The following is a 20,036-nucleotide window of genomic DNA, read 5'->3' on the forward strand; positions in this document are numbered from 1 at the left end:
GAAGGAAAAGAAAATCGGCAGAACCGAGTTTTTTCCACGCGGGTGGTCCAAGCTCCTCTCCTCCGACCTCCCCGTTCCTTAGACCTAGGACTGTCCAGTTGCTCCACATATCTAATCCAAGTCTTTCGCTCATCAATCACCATCACAACCGACATCCTAAACCTATTCCAATCACATACATCATGTCTTTCCTCTTCGGCGGTGCCCCCAAGATGTCCTCGGCAGAGAAGATTGCTGCCGCAGAGACAGAGGTCGAGATGATCTCAGACATGTTCAACCGGTAAGTGGAAGCTCTACGTTCCCCCCAGTATGCTGTGACTCTATGCAGGAGCGCAGCAGGTTGCAGACGTCTGCCCCAAATATCTACCTGTTGATGGTGACTGTGCCGAACTCGCTCTAACTTGTTCCGCAATGACAGCTTGACCGAGTCCTGCACCAAGAAGTGCGTCCCCGCCGATTACCGTGAAGGCGACCTCAACAAGGGCGAGTCCGTCTGCCTGGACCGCTGCGTGTCCAAGTTCTTTGATGTCAACATTAAGGTCAGCGAGAAGATGCAGGGTGAGGCCAATGCCAACAAGCAGGGCGGCGCCTTCGGCATGTAAACGTGTTGAGACGACTTTTCATGGGAAGAAAGAGCTCTGGTAGCCTGGAAAGCTAGAGAACTCGGTGGTCTATGTATTGGAAGGCTATATGACTGGTTCGGCCTATTCAAACTTGGGCTATTTTTTGAAATGATGGTTCACGTTTATACCGTCGCAGATGGACGCCGGTCTATCTGAATATGTACAATATGGTGGAAAAGGGAGAACAGAGAATGGAAAAATGAAATATCATACAAACTCTCTTAGGTTGAAAAGCCCATCGTTCGCGCAATCCATGCCGTCCAGGAAGTTTCGTGTTGTTCCTCGCCTTTGACCAGGCCTTTGATCCTGGTCTCGACATTCACAATGTGACGTTCAAAGTCACCCAGGCCGGCTTCCACGTCCTCGATTTTGGACTCGAGGACATTCAGTTCGTAGTCCAATTTAGCGCCCAGCAGCTCGACGCGTTTCACGCCATCAGCAAGGTGGTGGCGTTCATCCAGGAGGAGATCACTAGACCGTTCGCGCAGTCTTTGGTAGTCCGCAAAGCGTTCCAAGTATATTGAGTTGAGCTCTTCATGTCGGTCATATAGAATTTGGTTGAGGCCATCCACGGAATCCACTTGACGCTCAACCCAAGGTACAGTATGCTGGCTCAACTCTTGGATCCGTGAGCTGAATATCCGGCCTTCAGAGGCAAGCATGTCTTCTTGGGCAATGGCTTCCTCCAAGTCGTCGGTCGCTTGGACCAACGGTTTCCCGCCTAGCGGCTCCCATTTCAAAACCACTTCCTCGACTGTACTGAAAGACAGGTGTCGTGCACAGAAGTTGTCTCGTCGTTCAATCTCACTTTGCAGGTTGTGGAATTCTTCGTAGCTCTGCGGCCGCCGTAGGGCCATAACAGCCAGCCCACTAATCGACCTATCACGGTCACGGTCACGTTCGCGATCCGATGACGCTGCCGACGAACGAGACATCACGCGCTCCATATCTGACTCTTCTTCGATATTTGAGCGCTGCTGCGTGACGAGCTGATCGTTTTGATTCTCCAATTCTGGCTCCTCTTCAGGCGCAAGTTCGACGTGGATTTCAGGAGCTTTGCTCTCAGACTCGGCAACGGAGGAGGGCTGTGGTTTGTCTTCCTCCTCCTCAATCAGAGCTTCAATGGCATTTGAGATTCTTGGTTCTGTGCGAGGCCCATAGTCCGTTCGCGATTTTGTGGACGATGCCTCGTTATCACTGTCAATAGACGGGCGGTAGGCAAGATCGTGTGTCACGTCAACGCTGTCTCGAGAATGGTGATGATGATGGCGAAGACCTTGTAATCCAACCGCATCTTTGAAGCGTCCTAATCCCGCTCGCGCGTCTGAAACTCGTCCGCTGACGCCTTTCTTGCGATTATCTTTTTCTTCGACGGTGGCTTCTGGCATCTTCCAAGAGCGATCCAGGCCCGAGCCTGTTCTCTCGACATGCATGTCCTCTGTCGAATGCTTCCTGCGGCTGGTCCATAAATAGTTGCCTTGTTCATCCGTAGTAAACATCATTTCCTGCCCATTCCCGCGAGAAAACCCGTCTTCGAATCCACTCTTTCGGGGCTTACCCAGCCACAAGTACTTTGCTCTCTCGCCATTGCAGCACTGCACGAAGGTGTCGAGATCCAGCGTTTCGATATCGGCAATGCCGCCTTTGTCGCGCCCGCGGACCATGCCCATGACCATTTCACCACCCTGCCCGCTGAGCTCCGCCATGGTAGACTTCACTGCATCGGTCCAACCTTCTGCATTGGCAGCCTTGGCCGTGGCGCGGTGTAACCGATCTAAGGTATGCCGGTCCAGTCTTCGCGTCCGTTTCATTTTTTGGGATTTTTGGAAACTACCGATTCCTCTTTTCAGGTTTGAGAAGTCGAATGCATCTTTCCCCACGGGGGCTCCATAGGCGTGGAGTCGATTCCGAGCGCCGAGCAATGTGCCCAGCAATGCCGCCACGCTTGTTGGACCCAGGCCATTGTCACTTGGCTCGATGTTGTACAGGTCCGTCCCGATGTCTGTCCACCAATCATTGATAGCCGCTTCAGTCACGTCGCAGAGTAGCCCGTCGACATACTCTGGAGCCAGCTTATCAAACACCATCAGCGCGATTTGACATTGCTTGACCAGTTCCATGACCGCAATGTATAGAGGGACGATCTCGCTCGTCCGGTACAGCTGATGGAATTTCGCTTTGGTCGCCGCCGATGGAGGCTGGAGCTTCAAGCCGGCGCGGCCGGCGCATCCAAGTCTCTTCAAGTCTTCATTCACGATGAAGTCCTCCCGGTGTTTCCTGATATCGCCATCGGGTATGGGTATCAGACTCAGAGCAGAAGGAAACGAGCCGAGATCCGTGACCATGACCGTTCCCAGTGGTGTTTCTTTCCTCCTTGCGTGGCATTGCTTCATGGCATCAAAGTACATGCGCAAGCGTGGCGACCATGAAGCTTCGTTGGTCGGGACACTCAATACTCCCACAATAACTGTATGCGAAGGGTCACCAGTATAGGTCGTGATGATGAAAGTGGGGTGTACACGAGAGCAGGCCCATTGCTCAACAACATATATCTCGTATCCTTGCAGCGTTTCACGTCGGTGGAGTACAACAGTCGAGGGGTCTTCTTCAAGGTATCGGAGGGCAACAGCATCGGTAAATACAAGTCGTTGGTGGCCTTGCGACTGCGGACTTTCAATTCCATTTGCGTGGGAAGCGGGCTCCGATGCCATGGGGTCGGTGCGGTCGGCTGGAGGTACAGTTGGGGCGTTTCCCTGCATGGTAGCTGGTCTCCCGGTCGGATGAGACTAAGAGAGAACAATAGTGAATGTAGCAGCTGTTCATATGACCCTGAGGCAGCTCAAGATGCGAAGGGAGTGCCGGCCTTCCTTCGATCCTCCTGCGCGCTTGGTCAGGTCGGAACACTTGTGACATATCCTGTCAAGAGATTCTGAGGCATATTATAGACCTGACAATAGCATGGGCGCACTCTTTGAATGTCCATATAAACCCCCCGAGGTTGTGCAGAATCGGCGACGTCATTTTCGTACCTTACGATGAATGGATCATGTGACAATGGGCTGTGGGCTCTTTGTCGCCTTAGGCAACCAAGCTTGTATGTACTGTGGTGTACAAAAACAAGCCCTTCTGCTGCTCCTTTCCTAGTTGCCAGATTACATACAAATTGTCAAATAGACTCTTTGTGCACTCTATGCATATACATGGATGTACTGATTGTGGTTTCGCTGGCTTCATTTAAACCATGAGCCACGACGAATCAATGTCACCCTGCCCAACAATATACAACCAGCAGATGCGGACTATTGACTACCTTACCACCCTGAATGAAGTCGGTTGGTTGTTATTGTCATCCATGGAGGCTGTCATCCATGGAGGCTGTCAGCTATGTAGGTCCCATGCACACTCCATGGTCATTGAAATCACAGACAGCATCCATCGATGGGATGGCAAGGAAACCTGGGGCTGCCCCCAGGCCTCACTCGTTCAAAATACACAGTAGTCCAACGAGACCATCCATGTGGACATCAATGACCCGGGCGGTAGCCTACGTTACTGTAGAATTCACTAGATCTACCTACCCAAGTACATATGACCTAGAAATGGCACACAATGTAGGAAAGATTCAATCTTGATATTCGTTTCAGGGACACAGCACGTATATACAGTTTTATCAAAGGATTCGCCAACCCAACCAACGCTACAAGTAATAACCAAAGCGCCTGTGCAAAGGAACCAGCCAAGTATCAGGCTAAGGTAACAAGGCTGTACTCATTTCAATACGTTGATATCCCTTTGGATTCTGAAGGTTCCTTTGAGCCGCTGGCATAAGGTCGACGATCAAAGAAAGAATGTAACCAGTGAAAACAAAAGCGATAACTGCGACATGATTAGCATAGCAATAAACATCGGAGACCAATCCACACTCACCCCATTCAAGAGTAGCAGCCATATTGTTCTGGTTATAATGAGTGTGCTCAGTTATCCGGAAGACGATGATAAGCGCAAGTTCAACGACAATAAACGACGCCTTGATGACAAAACTCGTCATGAGCATTGGCTCGCGTAGAGCATGTGCAATGCCTAGATATATGTAGTCCAGGCACATCAAGGCCGCGCTGACAAGGTACCCCACACTGGAGCTGTCAGTAACCGCTATGCATATTCTGGCCTGGCGGAGGACTCACATGAAGACCGTCACGCAGACATCGTGCATGAAGTGGTGGTCGATGTTATCGAGGACAGAGAGCATAACCAACCCGATGCTCCCAAGGACTGTGAAAAGGAATGAACCGTGGGTGCAGGTTTTGTTGATATATCCCTTGTTTTGGACGAATTGATAGAACGAGAGGTTTAACAGCAATACTGTCGTGATACAGCCAATCATGAACAACGGTTTTAATTCTTGGGCTCCAATATCAGAAATGAATCTGTCGAAACGCTGGTCAGATGAATCCTTGATATGACACCCGTGGTGAAGGGAGAGATAAGAGCTCACGGTATATTTTGGCCAGGCTTCATGAGGCCATATCGTGGTTCACCGATCATCGTCCAGTGGCCCAACATGGCCAGCAGCATCGCTAAATCCTTTGTTAGATCATTGTCCAGAGCGACCGTGGGATGATCCTCACCTAGCCATGTTGACGCCGCTACGGTCGGAAAGACCCAGGACGGGGGCGACAATATAATGTGTTGCATTGGACTAACGAATGTGTGTTGCAGCGATATGCATAATCTTGTTATAGCGAAGGCGTGAAAGAGGGTGGGCTGGTGAAGTTGGATACCAGCCACATCTCTTTCATCAAGCAGTTGACAAGGAGAAAGTGATCCTCGCAGCGTGTTTTGGGGTTCAGGCAACGAGACATTGTGCCTGTCGATCGTTACTCTGCTCCCCTTAATGACGAAGGATTCGTTATGGAATGTGGGTCTCCTAATGAATAGCTGCCCCTTGGAGAAGTTGGAGGTTGTTTCGTGTAAGAAACACACGTTTCGTATGACAAACGCAGGAATTGGACTAGAATTCGAGCGGGGTCCTGGATTTTACTATGCCTTGATGGAGACAAAGGAGGCAGATACGAAGATTGAAACGCTTCCACTGACTCTTGGGCGATGATCAGTATTCTGATTGCCTAAGGATCTACATAGTGTGGCTTTGACTTAAGAAACTGGTTATCCCTCACCACAGTGGAGATGACGTTGGGATACATCGTAGATGAACACATTGTCAGTCGCAGGTGGCGGTTCTATCACCGTTGGGGTGGCAGATGACGGAGTCAGCAAGTCCTGCTGGAGGGATTCCACTCAATAAACCAGGTACATGAGAATTGCGATGGACTCGAGTCCAGCGGGAAGCAGAGTGCCCGTCACTGTCTCCAGTACCCTACACAGTAGTAGAACATATCCCAACTTGATATGTGATGGCGATATGGAAGATATACCGATACGATACCCAAGAGTCAAGACGCGCAAGTCTATTGTCGCTCCGAGGTTGTCAGCATCTTAAGCCACCAAGTGACAAGGCGTGGAGAGTTGCGAGCTCGATGTATAATTCTCTGCGCGATATTGATGCACGATGTATTCAGCTAGCTCGCTGCTTCAGCTGGCTGCTGTCGTCGTTACGTTTGACAGTGTCCATCTCGCGTAGTTAGTGGCCGGCGTAGTGTAGGATTGCTGCTTCGTTGGTTTCTAGGTGATGCGGTCGCGTGTTTTGGCCGATAAGTTGATCTGAGTTAGCTATGGGAGCCTATGTAGGGGAAATTGAGCGGCTGAATAGGGGCTTCGATGAAATAGAGTTATGAGGCCTATTGAAAGGATGGCGTTCGACTAGTGAGATGATCCACTAGCGGCCGGCTAGGCACAGGCGTACGTTTTCGGGGGCCACCAACTCCAAGTCATGAACTTGGAATTTCAAGACTGTCACTCTTGACGTAGATTTCATGGTCGATTCTTTATGGCCGGTGATCCAGTGGCCCCTGTAAAGCGCCTATGTACGGAGTACCTTGTACCCGTAATATTGGGGCAGTGCATCTGGATTCTGGAGACTTACGATTGTTGTTGGCCACTAGGAAGGAGCAGACAAGAGTGATAAGCCATAATCTAACTCAGTTAATAACTAGTTATTGGAAGAGTTCAGGACATGGGTCACGAGACAGTGTTTGGTATTGAGGTGAAGGGTTTCAAAAATATTTACCCCAGCGTAGTGCGAAGCTCGAGGAAATAATATGGGCCACATGAGCGCGACCAAGATTAACATTTCCTCGACCTACGGGCTGCACTCGACTCGGCTAAATTAAAATATCTTAAAAGAAATTCATTCCACATTATCTCTTCTCTAAGAGCCACCAACATGGGTGACAAGTAGTGAAAAGACTCAAGATACTTGAGGGTGAACAAAAGGTCTCCCATCATAGTACGATCAAGCACGATGACAAAGTCAAGGAGTTGATGAGGTTTTGTTTTCAAAAATTCCCAAGCGTCCCCTAAGGAACACTTGAAGCAGTCAAGGTGGTAGTTTTCAACTAGCAAAAACACGATCTCGGATGTCTCCTCACTGATACGTGTAAAACCCTTGCACTAGGATGAAGAAGAAAGAAGAAAAGAAATCAAAAGTTGGGGGGAGAAGGGAATATTTATACCCTGGCAGGGGCAATCGGTGACGAGCCCGGACCGTCTTTAATCCGACCCGTGCCGCCGCCCTTCTGAGACACCGGATAAATTCCCGGTCCGGGGTATTATCACGCACCTCTCCAGCCAGCGTCAATGCGAATTATTATGCGAGGGGCTTAGTTATTGTATTTGTATCCCTGAGACTACTTATTCTTTTTTGAAGGGGTCATCCAGAGCATACCAACTGTCAACTGAGCAGCTCTAAGAAACCGAAACATCCACTACGACAGCTTTGCTCTACATTGCTCATATCGCGACCATAACCACAGTAGGTAGCTATAGCAACGCACCCAAGATGTCATCATGCACGGAGATTCACTCCCCGGATGAGGGGTGTAATCACGTGGAATATCACCCGGAACAGCTGGGTTGATCCTGTTGTTAATTTCCACTTCACCCGCAACCTAGCTGTATGGTATAATTCTAGCAGCAAATCTATCAAGATATACCGTCGGGGCTGTTGCCCTCAGGTGATAAAGACCGCTTACCTCGAGTCTTCCACGTGGTGAGACTTGGACTTCGGTAATTTACTCACCTCTGAGCGTAACGCCACGCCCAACTCAGTCGCTATGGAAGCAGTCAAGAAGGAATATGACCGGCTCCTCCGGAAAATCTCAGGCGGACAAGGCATCAATAATGTGCAGGCTACAATCGATATCCTACAGTCTGCTCGCGATGCCATTGCTGCTGGTCAGTTACCCATGGAGATTCTCCGCTTGCTTCATCTACTGACGACATCGATTTCGCCGCAACAGATCCATCCTCAGCCGCAATCACCTTGGCCAAGCTTCAAACTCCGGTCAAATCTTCGTTCGACTCCATTAATGACAGTTTGAAAGACACTCACAGTGGTCTCAACAAATACAACAAAGCTCTAAACCAGGTACGCCGACTCCCGCTCGCCCATTTGTCACCAGCCCGTCGCATCTAACACCTCAAACAGCTGTTTAAAGATCGGCCACTACCGAGTACAGATGATAACAGCCTATCCACGCAAGAGAGCCTCATCAACCGGGCCATCGCCATGCACCTTCTCCGCGAAGGCCAGTTCGGCGTCGCAGCCACCTTTCTTTCCGAAATCGCCGAAAAGAAGTCCCAGAATCCGGTCTCCCAGAACGACAGCAGCTCGACCGACAGATCTGTGGACCCTGCGGATCTGCTCGAAATCGACGAAATCCCTTCGGCCCAGATCCGAAAACAATTTGCCTCCATGTACTACATTCTTCAAGAGATACAAGATAAGAGGAATTTATTACCAGCAATTGATTGGTCGAGGGGCCACCGGTGGGAATTGGAAGCTCGAGGAAGCAACTTGGAATTTGAGCTCTGTCGCCTACAGTATGTCTGGCTATACCACGCATCCGGCTGGACCGCTGCACTCGAGTATGCACGACGGGAGTTCCAAGTCTTTGTTCCACGATATCTGCGGGAGGTTCAGCAGCTGGTGGGTGCGATGGCGTACACCCCGAACCTTGCTAATTCGCCATATGCTGCCCTCTTCAACAACACCTCGGCCTGGGATGACATTGCCCACTTTTTCATGCGTGAGTTCTGTTCTTTGCTTGGTCTTTCGGCGGATTCACCGCTTTACATTGCTGCTACGGCGGGGGCGATCGCTCTACCCACGCTGTTGAAGCTGCAAGATATCATGAAATCGAAGCGGACCGAGTGGACCACCGAAAATGAGCTTCCGGTAAGGAGACCGCTATGTTTTGTGCAAACCTATTTCCAAGTTAAGACTGACAATTGTGTTTACCAGGTCGAAATTCCTCTTCCTCCTCAATATCTCTTCCATTCCATCTTTGTCTGCCCAGTGTCGAAGGAGCAGGCGACCGATGATAACCCCCATGATGATGCCATGTGGACATGTCATTGCGCAGGAATCATTGAAGCGCCTGGCTAAGGGGAACCGGTTCAAATGCCCGTATTGTCCAAGCGAGAGCCACCCCAGGGATGCTAGGAAGGTCTTTCTCTAAGGTCGGTTTTCCTCTTCTTATTTTTCTTTGTCTTCATCATTATCTGTCCTCGTATCTCGTATGATATTCTTTGCGTGCCAAATGGCCATGGAAAGGCGAAATCTCGGAGCACTGGGGTATCTTCAAAGGCGTTCAGCGTCGGCGTTCAGGGGTATCATCTATCGCATTGCGATGCAGGTTCCATTCAAGCTGTATGCGATCAAGTCAATTCTCATTCAAACACGACCGGCCGAGTTCAAGATATCCTTGTAGTCAGATACAATATAAGAAACGTCAATGCTGTAGCTGATGGCGTCGACAAAGAAAGACCGAGTGGGACTGCCTCACTGCCTCAATTTCGAAGCACTGAATCCACAGCCCACATCGACTCAAACAGGAAATCGCTTTGTCCCCAATCGCGGCTTCTGATTGGCTCCCTCGAGGCCCGTGACCACGCGCCAATTTGGCGACGCAACAGAAACCACTTTACGCGCTCAAAACTTGTCATGACGCGTCTTTCACCAGGTCCAGCTTCTTTACGCTACTTAATTGGAGCTATTCTATCCGATCACCCGTTACAAACCGTCCAGCACTCGTCCTGTATTCCCCACAGAACATGATGTGACTTGTATCAAACGGAAGCTAGCATCTCTCTGTCTTTTATAAATAGGGCCCCGTCTGCCCCCTGAAATCCATCGACGGCTGTCTCTGTATTATTCCCAGTCCCATCATTCTTATCAAACACATAATATAATAGCAAAGATGTTCTCCAAACGAGCACCAGAAACCCCTACACCTGGCAGGTATCGCGCCGCAAAGGCCTCAGCTTTCACACTACAATCTCGCAAAGCTACTCGCCCCAGACCCAACCGAGGTCTAAAGGATCAAGATCGAGACAGCTCAGGCTCTGGGTCAGGCTCTCTTCGCAGTAAACCTCAACGACAAGAGCAGCGTCGCGAATTCGACAAACCCCCAGACGTAACGTAAGTGACCTTCATAACCCCCTGAATCTTCCGGGCATATAACATCAACTCCCTCAAGGACCCCATACATAGACTAACAGGACAACTCACAGCTCCCCCTCAAGCAGCCCAATAGTAATGCTGCGCGTGGGCCCAGAAAAGCGCCTCTTCGCCGCCCACGAAGCAATCCTCCGCCTATCCCCCTTCTTCGCAACCCACTGCGCAACCCAAACACCCAGCCCGACAGCCCCACGCCCAAGACTACCCCTCCAACCACCGGGAAAGCACATCGACCTCCCAGACGAACAACCCGAGGTCCTCTCCTGCGTCCTCGAGTACCTCTACAAAGGCGACTACTACCCCCGACTACGCCACAACAGCCGGAAGAAGACCTGGGAGCTCGAAGACGCGGGCACGAATGCTGGCGTCAGCGCAGGAGAACTGGGACAGGCGACGGCGACGGTATTTCATCATCGGGCTGGAGGTGTGATATTGCGAGATACGGCTATTTAGTAAGTAGCCGGACTTTTCATTCTCCAACCATGGCCAAGTTATAGTTACTGACTGCCCACACAGCTGCGCAGCACAACAATACAACCTCCCACACCTACAACGCATTGCGCTGCGCAAGCAGGGTCTGCACACGGGGATCCAGTGCAGTACTATTCTTGCGAGTGCGCGGTTTGCGTATGCCAATACGCCTGATACGGAGTCGAAGCTGCGGGCGCATTATCTTGCGCTGATTGTGCGGTCGAGGGGGACTTTTATGAGGAGTGGGACTATGCAGGCGGAGATGGAGCGTGGGGGGAAGATGTTTTTTGATCTTTTTGTTGCTTTGTGTAATCATATGGTGAGTATGTCTCGTTTTATGCAGGTTGAGTGGTTGATGTGCTAACTCGAGATAGGATGATTATGTTCCTGGGGAGTCGGCGAGTTCGGCTGCGACGACTCATTGTTAAAGGTTAGGTAATTTGGGTGTTGTAACTAGTTATTTGATGGTAAGGTCAACTTGGTTGTGGGCTTTTGGTTTACAGCGCAGTTCCGTCCGACGTCGCTGCTGGCAGTGTCAAGGTTAATACCTCCGGGATAGCCTCCCGTGTACTATTATGCGATTCTACAGGATGGATGTTTGTAATTTATTGATTTTGGAAATGATTGATTCATTAGTTCGTGATGATAGCTACCTAGCTATAGGTGTGCCGCGGTTGCCTGATGTATGAGATAGGAGGCAAATGTAAACTGGATCACACTGATGCAGCTGGCAGTGAAGTCTATGCGGCGACCAAAGGTCATGCTGCCGGTATGAATGAGTGCCATGGCAGGCCAGCTCCCAATTGGGCATTGCCACTACCTGGTCAGGTCTCATGGGTATGCTGGGCTGAACAATAGCTGTGTAGAATGTAAGTCGTAGGCTGATGTATACCTTGAAGCTTTGGAAAGGAAAAACTCGAAAATGATCGAGAAGGTAGGTGAGCGTGAGACAAAAAGAGCTTGCAAACCGTTTAGTGCATTGCCACTTAGGAACATCAGACGCCTGTGCCCGGGAAAGCACTGCCGCCCTTTTTCAGCACGACAATGCCTCGTTCACGTGCGATGTACCCTTTCATCAGTCCCTGAAGGAGTATATGTCAGCAAGCACCTCGGTGTTGAGGAGTCGTGCAGGCCTACCTTGTAGATAAGGTTGGAAAGTAAACACTCCACCTCATCGGTATCCACGCGCCATCGCTCAGCTGAAGAACCCAAGCGAAGAGCTGCCGCAAATTCATTCACATGGACACGAGTTCGTCGAATAGGAGGCTGGCCATCCTTGGGTTCGTCAAAGCCACCAGCGAGGTAGACTTTGCGGAACAGATTGCGTAGGGCAATGTCACGTCCACGCTCCAACGGCAAGTATATGCGTCTCTTGACAAACTCGTCTTCGCCGGCAGACATGGCCTGGTCGAATCCAACCAAATCACCCTTTCGGATGCAGTTTGAAAGCGGTCTGAAGAGGCCCTCGAGTTTTGGGAACGGCGCAAGAAGCGCCTTGCTGGGCAGCGTGTGAGTGGTCACGAGGTGACAAGGAATAAGGTAGGTGAGGATCAACCTGCTAGTGGTCAGTAAAAACCACTTGGTGATTGGCTAGAAGGTTACTGACTCTCGGTTCTTGATTGCATCTCGATGGCACATCTTCCAAGCCCATGTCAGGTGTTCTTCGGCCTGTATTGCTTATCATCAGCCCAGGTAAATCATTCGGGTAGGCGGCTCTTCGTGATTACCTCTGCATAGTTCTCCTCCAAGAAATGGATGACCCCAACATAGTATTCATATGTGACAATTTGGGACTTCGGAAAAGCACTGGGGGGAGGAAGATCGGCCGACTGAGCTTTGATGGCGCGGAGCAAGTTTTTAGTAAGGCCGACGGAATTGATCTGGATGAAAGGTGTGAGCCGGTTGTCAGCGACTGAGGTCAACACTTCATACCTTGAAGTATGTCTTGAATAACAGATTGGTCATGTCGTAGATACCCCACTTGCGAGATTCTTCGATGGGAGCTCTATGTCTGGTCAGCAACAGAGCATTTTAGATCCCATCATATCCTTACCTATCGTTCAAACACAGAGTGAACATCCGGTTGATGACCCGAGCAGCCTCCTCCAAGTTGCCATTCTTCTCAACCTCGGCCGAAAGATCTTCCTGGAATCCAATACCAGCAGTGCCTCGAGATGCCGCCTCGATATCCGCATTGATCGCAAAAGTACGCAAGTACTTCCCGACGGTGTACAGGCAGGGCAATGTCCATGCGGGGAGGCAGGCGGAGCCTGAGTACCCTCTGATGAGGGCATTGGCAACCTTCTTCCAAGCGTTGAAGACCGTAACGACGCTGGCATTCGGGCGGCGATCTTCACATTGTAATATTTCATCCACGGCTTCCCAATAAGCAGCAAAGATGTCGAGCCAAGCAGTTTGTTCAGCCTTCGGAACTTTCAGGCTTTTCCCGTGAAAGAGAGCATAGCTCAGATCTTTAGATATGTATTCGGCGCTGGAGAATTCGTGAAATGACCGTAGCCGAGTGGGATCCTCAGGTGACCCGATCGGAGTGAGCACCGCAGCTAGATCCGGGCCAGACCCGTTGACGTATGCGTCCTTGAACTTGGTCGCAATAGAACACATGGTGAAGTATGCTCTGGCTAAAGAGCCTCTGAATCGAGAGATCGCGAATATGAAGACAGCATTCAAGGTGGGGCAAGGGAAAGTGGTGATCGGACCCAGCAAAGATACCAGCAAAGATCCAAACAAGTGAGGAGCGCCATAGCTACTTTTGGAGCAGACATGTGGGGAAGGCAAGGCGGTGTGGCTGGTGAGGTGTGGCATAAATGCTGTGGCGCAGCTGAATGACAAATGTGGACTAGCGCGCAACGGAAAGCCTCCACTCGCTTAGGGCAGGGCGGCAACCCTAAGCACAATTGGAACCTCACAATTCTCATTTTCCACCGACGGCACACTAACGACTCATCCACCACAGCGACAATCACAGTGAGTACCTCCTATTAGATTTCGCCGGAGATTTATACTAACAACCAACTCTTCTAGATGGGTGAGTGATTTTTATTCCCTTTCCGATACCCCAAGATTTTTTTCGAGACAGAGACAACGGTGCGCGCATACGGTTGGAGGAAATTCGAGACGCAAAGACCACACGACAATGGCAAGAGACGATCACAAAAGAGGAGGACGCATTGGAAAATCAACCACGCTTGGAATTGTTTATGAAGGGACGCACAGCACTGTCGGTTAATGCTACACAATGTTCGAATCTCGAATTTTTCAACATCCACAACGAAATCGCTCTGGTCGTCTCGAATACTTGCCAACCTCACTCGCGCACCATTTTCACTACCGAACTGAAGCTCTGGACAATTTCACTGCTCCCTACGAACAATGACTGACGGATTTCCAGGGCGTCTTACTGAGTACCAGGTCATCGGGCGTCACCTGCCCAACGAGGCGAACCCCACGCCCAAGCTGTACCGCATGCGCATCTTTGCGCCCAACACTGTTGTGGCCAAGTCGCGTTTCTGGTACTTCATGGCCCAGCTCCGCAAGCTCAAGAAGTCCAACGGCGAGATCGTTTCCCTGAACGTGGTATGTTGCAATTGGATATTTGGGGATATGGAATGGTACTGATCTCGCTGTCTAGATCGAGGAGAAGCGCCCCCTTAAGGTCAAGAACTTCGGTATCTGGATCCGCTACGACTCGCGCTCCGGTACCCACAACATGTACAAGGAGTTCCGTGAGATGAGCCGCACCGACGCTGTTGAGGCCCTCTACCAGGACATGGCTGCCCGTCACCGCTCCCGTTTCGGTTCCATCCACGTACGTTGCTCTACGTTTTTCCGACGGTCGCAAGATTCTAACTGTTTTCCCTGCAGATCCTTAAGGTTGTTGAGATCGAGAACAACGACAGCATCCGCCGCCCCTACATCAAGCAGCTCCTCCAGAAGGACCTCAAGTTCCCTCTGCCCCACCGCGCCGGTGGCAAGGTCGGCAAGAAGATCTTCGCCCACTCTCGCCCCTCGACCTTTGCTTAAATGTGACGTCCTTGGTGTTGGGTTTGGGTGTGTGGATGAATGACTTTTATGGCCATAGCATGCATGAAGATGGTCGCGTGGAAACCACTGCCCTGTTCACAGGCGAGATGGTTGGATGTCTCTAGTCCCGTATGGTGGCATCTATAGTTGTTTTGAAAAAATCATCGGGTTTCTTGAATCATTCGAGTTCTCAGTAGGATATTGACAGGACTTTGGTACTGCGCAACGAGCGGGTCTCGTAGATGCCAGGGAATCTGGGCATCTCAAATACATTGACCCGGAGCAATGTTCTACACCAATCTGGTCATTGATATCTGCCAAGCCCTCGTATTGAGGTTGGTTTGGGATGTATGTAGCCGCTGCAGTTGCCTTGACCCGTCCGTATTTGCATCCCGGATAATACTACCACAATACATCGCCATAAACATCATATGCTATGTATTGAGGACGGATTTTACATCTCCAGGCTCCAGTATTCCCAATTCAACTCGTATCGGTCAGATCAATCCTTCAGCAAACCGAGACCGAGACCGAGACCGAATACCGATGCCCTGTAGATTAGGCATCAGCAGTGTAGCGAGGACAGTTGAGTCTTCAACTGCGGTAAAGTGAAAGTCCATATAATGTATTGACTGTGTCAAATGAACATTGAACTGGAATTGTATTACATCTTATCAGACAATTTACAATCTCGATGATCGACGCCTAAAGAGACACTCTCGTAGCGGTCGCAATCTAGGAACGTGCATAAAGTTGCGTCATGCGAATTCGGATCGGGGGCTGCCCAGGTTGTCCGCTTTCGCATATGTAATCCGATTTCTTCCCCAGTTGGATTACCGAGTTTCTCACTCTTCCTCATTCCTCCCCAATCAATTCTAACCATGTTTGCTCGTCAATCTTTCCGTTGCGCGCAGCCTCTTAAGCAGGTAAGTTGAGCTAGCGCACTCGACCCTTGCTTGGCTCAGAAATCTGACCTTCACTCAATCAGAGCATCCGCAAGTACGCGGCGGAGGCCGGCCCCAATGCTACTCCTCCCCCTCCTCCCAAGAAGGCCAACTTGACTCCTATCTATGTCGCCGTGGGTCTTGCCGGTCTCGGTGCTGGTGTCTACCGCTACAGCAACACCGCTGTTGCCGAGCCCAAGGAGCGCCCGAAGGTCTTCAACGGCGAGGACTGGGTTGACCTCAAGCTGGCCAACATTGAGATCCTGAGCAAAAACACCAAGCGTTTCCGCTTCGAGTTCGATGACAAGGAGGCTGTCTCTGGTCTTCCCGTTGCCTGTGAGTAGCACAACCTTGATCGCGTTCACCAATTCCTCACTAACGATATACAGCTGCTCTGTTGACCCGATTCAAGCCCGAGGGCGCCGAGAAGAACGTCCTCCGTCCCTACACCCCCACCAGTGATGAGGGTAAGAATTTAATTCACGAGGACGCACTCTTCATTTTGCTAACAGGACATAGAAACCCCCGGTTACCTCGAGCTGGTCGTCAAGGCTTACCCCGGCGGCCCCATGTCTGAGCACATCCACTCTATGAATGTTGATCAGCGCTTGGCGTTCAAGGGTCCTATTGTCAAGTACCCCTGGGAGGCCAACAAGCACAACCACATCTGTCTGATCGCCGGTGGCACTGGTATCACCCCGATGTATCAGCTCACCCGTGAGATCTTCAAGAACCCCGAGGACAAGACTAAGGTCACCCTGGTCTTCGGAAACGTGTCCGAGGAAGATATCCTTCTGAAGAAGGAGCTGCAGGATTTGGAGAACACCTACCCCCAGCGCTTCCGTTGCTTCTACGTCCTGGACAACCCTCCCAAGGAGTGGACCGGTGGCAAGGGCTACATCAACAAGGAGCTGCTGAAGACTGTCCTTCCTGAGCCCAAGGAGGAGAACATCAAGATCTTCGTCTGTGGTCCTCCCCCCATGTACAAGGCCATCTCCGGCCCCAAGGTCAGCCCCAAGGACCAGGGTGAGCTTACCGGTATCCTAAAGGAGCTGGGTTACAGCAAGGAGCAGGTCTTCAAGTTCTAGAGTATTGTAGAATATTTCACCAGTTAAATATGCGGCAGGACAGTTATGTAGATTTATGCATTCTGTGTTTAGCGTGCCGCGTCTCGGGCTGGCTACGCATGGCATTATATCGAAGAATATCTTTTCCATTGTCCATATCTATACCCTGGTGTATCTGCCATTGCATTAGCCCGTAGCATCGATCCTGTGAAAAAGACGTATTCCACTTAACCTCCACTCGTGGCGACCGTGGTGATTCCATCTCGCCATGTTGGAACGGACCTAGGTGGGTACGATATATAGTGCAGGCCTCGGGCGTACCTACCTAACTACCGGGCTAGGACCTACCCCGCCTACGCTCGCGGCTCACACGAGCAATACCTACAGGTAGGTACCTCCTGTAGTTACCGACACGAACCTACCCCAACCTGGAAGATACACAGAGAACAACGCCTCCAACCTAGCCGGCAAGATTAAGGTTGCTGGACGGCACTCTGCCAGCTTACACACCTACGTCCAATGTGGTGAAAACTGGGAACGAAGACGGGACCGAAGACGCGCGGCCAGCCAGTTGCCTACCCTAGTAGACCAAGAGTAGCGAGCCGCGTGTAAGCTCCAGGAATTGTCTGCCTTGTTGGCCTGAAGAACGCCTGAAGAACTAAAACTTCTTCAAAGGCTAAGGAGGTACGGGAAACAATCGTGGCAGATTGTAACAGAATCATCTTCGGACTAGTTTCCAGGCAGGAGTCAGGGCTCCGATCAAGTGTTTCAGAGTACGACCCTCAAGGAAAGAGCACATTGATCGAGAACGCATTTTCATCGCTTGCGTTTTCCTTTGTATTTCCGAATCTACATGGTGCGATAGTAGTTGTACTTGTAGAATGATAGAGTCATGCATGCAGCGGCCGACGGGCTTGTTCTGCTGGGCAAGGACGGCCGAGTAAAAGTCATATAGATGAAAGCATCTAATATCCTCGAGTGTCCCACTATCAACGCTCTTGGGTCTTCGAAAACCTCTTTGGACTTGGGCAGGGCTATTCATCAGGACCGAGAATGGAGGACACGCTGAAAATGAAATGAGAAGTCCTCTGCGGACATCTCCTTGTCATCCATGAGGACCTTGTGGTGCTCGACCTTCTCCTTGATCCCATCATACGTTGCCAGGTCCTTCATCTTATCAGCGATAAACTTTTCGACCTCCTCTGTATCCCCATGGTTCTCCATACGCTTATCCCACCACTGCACGCCCTTGTGATTCCGCAGCTGCATACAAGGAAAGGTCAGATAATCAAAGAAGCCACTGGAAAGAAGCATATGGAGCCACATAGCGCCTGTGTCTCTGGACCATCTGACCAACTCAGTGAGTTCTCTCCGGCCACTTTCTTTCATCCTCGTCTCTTCCTCCTCAAGTACGCGTATGAAGATCTCGAGACATTTGAAGTAGCGATCGGTATCCTTTGGGGCCTCTCCCTCTTCGAAGTCCCACTCGTCGTTGACAGGACGATCAAGGAGAAGCCACCAGGGAGCAGATCCAAACAATTGGGCTGGTCCGGCATAGACCCACTGGGTATCCACCACCCCGAGTCCCCGACGATTGTAAGGTCATCCTTACTTCGAACTATCACATTTGCCATGCCGAAATCATCACATATAAGTTTGAAAGGGCCGCGAGCATAAGTTGTATTTGTTAATTCGGGAATCAGAGATTTGAGATTTCAATATATTCAACGCCGCATATCTCGATCTTGCACTCAGCGGGCCTGCGATTGGATTTGGTTGAAGCAGGAGCTGCTGCCAATCTTGGTTATTGACGTATTCAAAGTATTGTCTAGTGGATTGGAGGTCGTGTGCCCAATCACCTGATGCCGTTAGCCTAAGTTCATGTTTGAGGTCGTAGCACAAACCCAAAGTATTCACACCTCCTACCCTCAGAATCTCATGCCCCTTCCACGTGAGCGGCCGGCTAGGGGCAGCGAATCTTGTCATCCGCGTCGGTAAGTTGCCAATATGGTTGAAGTCGATCTTGAACAGCTGCAACATAAAATTTGCCATCTGTCTGTAAACGTATTCGATGTCGGTCTCAGGAATCTCTTCCTTGAGAAGCCTCGAATCGCCCCCACCAAACACATCGTTAAGGCAAACGCCCTTGATGAAGTCCATCAGGATAAAAGGACCTAAACCAAGCTGATTTTCTTCTGCAAACCCCCAAGCATGAATTTTGGGGACAGGTATCGTTGTCTTCTCACGTATGAGAAAAAGGGCTTCGACCTCCATAGCCACCTTTTCGTTTGCGTATTCGGGAGAAATGCTGCTAGCACGAGGAAGGCGAAAAAACCAGGTTGCTCCATCATCAAAAACAATCCCTTGGCCAACATTGTAAGACCCGTTGAGGAATCCCCCATCTAGCCGACATGCGAGCTTTTCAGGATGGAAAGCAGAAGCCCAGCTGCAAATACGTCCGTCCACACGAGCCGTATTTACCTTCTTCACCCAAACAGTCTCCTCGGCCGCGTGTAGCAGGTCGAGAGGCTTATTGTAGTCCATTGAAGCACCAGTTGTTCGTGAGGCACAAAGAAGCGTATAGTAAAGGATGAAATGAGAATGCGGACGACAAGCACAAGGAACGTGATTTAACTTGACAGGGTTCAGAGTACTTGCGTACTGACTGTCAAGTTGGAAGATGCAGGAAAATAGGGTATTTCGAAGGGACAAAGAGATGCACGGTAACGATATATTAGTAAATATTTGCTAGAAGGGACAAATATGATCTAAACAGTAAATGGTTCTTTCTATCTATCCAACAAGTACGGAGTATTGTGCATCCGGCACTTGAGGCCCAATCTTGGAAGTATCTGGGCTATTGGGAACCCCCGAGGCGCCCCAGGGATCGCTCCCCTAAGAGCCCGTCATTCACGCAACTTACGTTGTCATGTTTCCATTATTCTACCGATTCCTAATTAATATAGGGTGATTAAACATACTACAAAATATTAAATATGATCTCGCTACTTTAACACATATAGATCATCCAAAACAGTAAAAAATAACCTCAGAATTGAAGACTTAAAAGAGTGCACTGTGTTGCGTGGGAGTCGCATGACAAGTGCCTAAGCCTAAAGCAGCGAGAGATTGTGGCCGGGAGATTCGGGGGGGGGGGGATGCCAGACCATTTGGTATTTAGTGGGGACGAACCCCCCCCCGTGGCCCTCGACCCCCTTCGGCTTCCTTTCCACCCCAAAAATCTCTTTTT

General features: G+C 50.4%; 9 protein-coding genes across 9 annotated transcripts; 5 read left to right on the forward strand and 4 right to left on the reverse strand.

Moving 5' to 3' along the window:
• Nucleotides 1–166: 166 nt before the first annotated feature.
• N7515_001472 (Tim10/DDP family zinc finger protein) lies at nucleotides 167–602 on the forward strand (the record flags this gene model as incomplete). The annotated part of the gene is made up of 2 exons (XM_056662216.1): nucleotides 167–280; nucleotides 419–602. Exons 1-2 carry the CDS (start codon nucleotides 183–185, stop codon nucleotides 600–602), a joined length of 282 nt encoding a protein of 93 aa, XP_056524329.1. The 5' UTR covers nucleotides 167–182.
• Nucleotides 603–844: 242 nt separating this feature from the next.
• On the reverse strand, nucleotides 845–3,382 carry N7515_001473 (putative Sin3 complex subunit (Stb2); the record flags this gene model as incomplete). The annotated part of the gene is made up of 1 exon (XM_056662217.1): nucleotides 845–3,382. One exon carries the CDS (start codon nucleotides 3,380–3,382, stop codon nucleotides 845–847), a length of 2,538 nt encoding a protein of 845 aa, XP_056524330.1.
• A 989-nt stretch (nucleotides 3,383–4,371) lies between these two features.
• Nucleotides 4,372–5,318, reverse strand: N7515_001474 (Frag1/DRAM/Sfk1 family protein; the record flags this gene model as incomplete). Its single annotated transcript, XM_056662218.1, has 4 exons — nucleotides 4,372–4,499; nucleotides 4,551–4,756; nucleotides 4,808–5,050; nucleotides 5,119–5,318. 4 exons carry the CDS (start codon nucleotides 5,316–5,318, stop codon nucleotides 4,372–4,374), a joined length of 777 nt encoding a protein of 258 aa, XP_056524331.1.
• Nucleotides 5,319–7,855: 2,537 nt separating this feature from the next.
• Nucleotides 7,856–9,189, forward strand: N7515_001475 (ubiquitin-protein ligase RMD5; the record flags this gene model as incomplete). Its single annotated transcript, XM_056662219.1, has 4 exons — nucleotides 7,856–7,976; nucleotides 8,042–8,169; nucleotides 8,230–8,979; nucleotides 9,046–9,189. 4 exons carry the CDS (start codon nucleotides 7,856–7,858, stop codon nucleotides 9,187–9,189), a joined length of 1,143 nt encoding a protein of 380 aa, XP_056524332.1.
• Nucleotides 9,190–10,003: 814 nt separating this feature from the next.
• N7515_001476 (BTB/POZ domain-containing protein) lies at nucleotides 10,004–11,162 on the forward strand (the record flags this gene model as incomplete). The annotated part of the gene is made up of 4 exons (XM_056662220.1): nucleotides 10,004–10,224; nucleotides 10,317–10,715; nucleotides 10,780–11,053; nucleotides 11,109–11,162. The coding sequence occupies 4 exons, from the start codon at nucleotides 10,004–10,006 to the stop codon at nucleotides 11,160–11,162; spliced, it is 948 nt and encodes a 315-aa protein (XP_056524333.1).
• Nucleotides 11,163–11,729: 567 nt separating this feature from the next.
• Nucleotides 11,730–13,356, reverse strand: csn12 (the record flags this gene model as incomplete). The annotated part of the gene is made up of 6 exons (XM_056662221.1): nucleotides 11,730–11,816; nucleotides 11,872–12,289; nucleotides 12,341–12,402; nucleotides 12,462–12,614; nucleotides 12,667–12,739; nucleotides 12,788–13,356. The coding sequence occupies 6 exons, from the start codon at nucleotides 13,354–13,356 to the stop codon at nucleotides 11,730–11,732; spliced, it is 1,362 nt and encodes a 453-aa protein (XP_056524334.1).
• A 228-nt stretch (nucleotides 13,357–13,584) lies between these two features.
• N7515_001478 (60S ribosomal eL20 domain-containing protein) lies at nucleotides 13,585–14,802 on the forward strand (the record flags this gene model as incomplete). The annotated part of the gene is made up of 4 exons (XM_056662222.1): nucleotides 13,585–13,723; nucleotides 14,144–14,328; nucleotides 14,384–14,560; nucleotides 14,617–14,802. 4 exons carry the CDS (start codon nucleotides 13,585–13,587, stop codon nucleotides 14,773–14,775), a joined length of 660 nt encoding a protein of 219 aa, XP_056524335.1. The 3' UTR covers nucleotides 14,776–14,802.
• An 854-nt stretch (nucleotides 14,803–15,656) lies between these two features.
• Nucleotides 15,657–16,807, forward strand: N7515_001479 (cytochrome b5 reductase family protein; the record flags this gene model as incomplete). Its single annotated transcript, XM_056662223.1, has 4 exons — nucleotides 15,657–15,701; nucleotides 15,764–16,055; nucleotides 16,109–16,186; nucleotides 16,239–16,807. 4 exons carry the CDS (start codon nucleotides 15,657–15,659, stop codon nucleotides 16,805–16,807), a joined length of 984 nt encoding a protein of 327 aa, XP_056524336.1.
• Nucleotides 16,808–17,827: 1,020 nt separating this feature from the next.
• Nucleotides 17,828–19,330, reverse strand: N7515_001480 (uncharacterized protein; the record flags this gene model as incomplete). Its single annotated transcript, XM_056662224.1, has 2 exons — nucleotides 17,828–18,330; nucleotides 18,691–19,330. The coding sequence occupies 2 exons, from the start codon at nucleotides 19,328–19,330 to the stop codon at nucleotides 17,828–17,830; spliced, it is 1,143 nt and encodes a 380-aa protein (XP_056524337.1).
• Between the last annotated feature and the right edge of the window lie 706 nt (nucleotides 19,331–20,036).

The sequence above is a fragment of the Penicillium bovifimosum genome, assembly GCF_028826915.1.
Source record: "Penicillium bovifimosum strain IBT 22155 chromosome Unknown utg000002l_segment0_segment0, whole genome shotgun sequence".
Classification (NCBI taxonomy): domain Eukaryota; kingdom Fungi; phylum Ascomycota; class Eurotiomycetes; order Eurotiales; family Aspergillaceae; genus Penicillium; species Penicillium bovifimosum.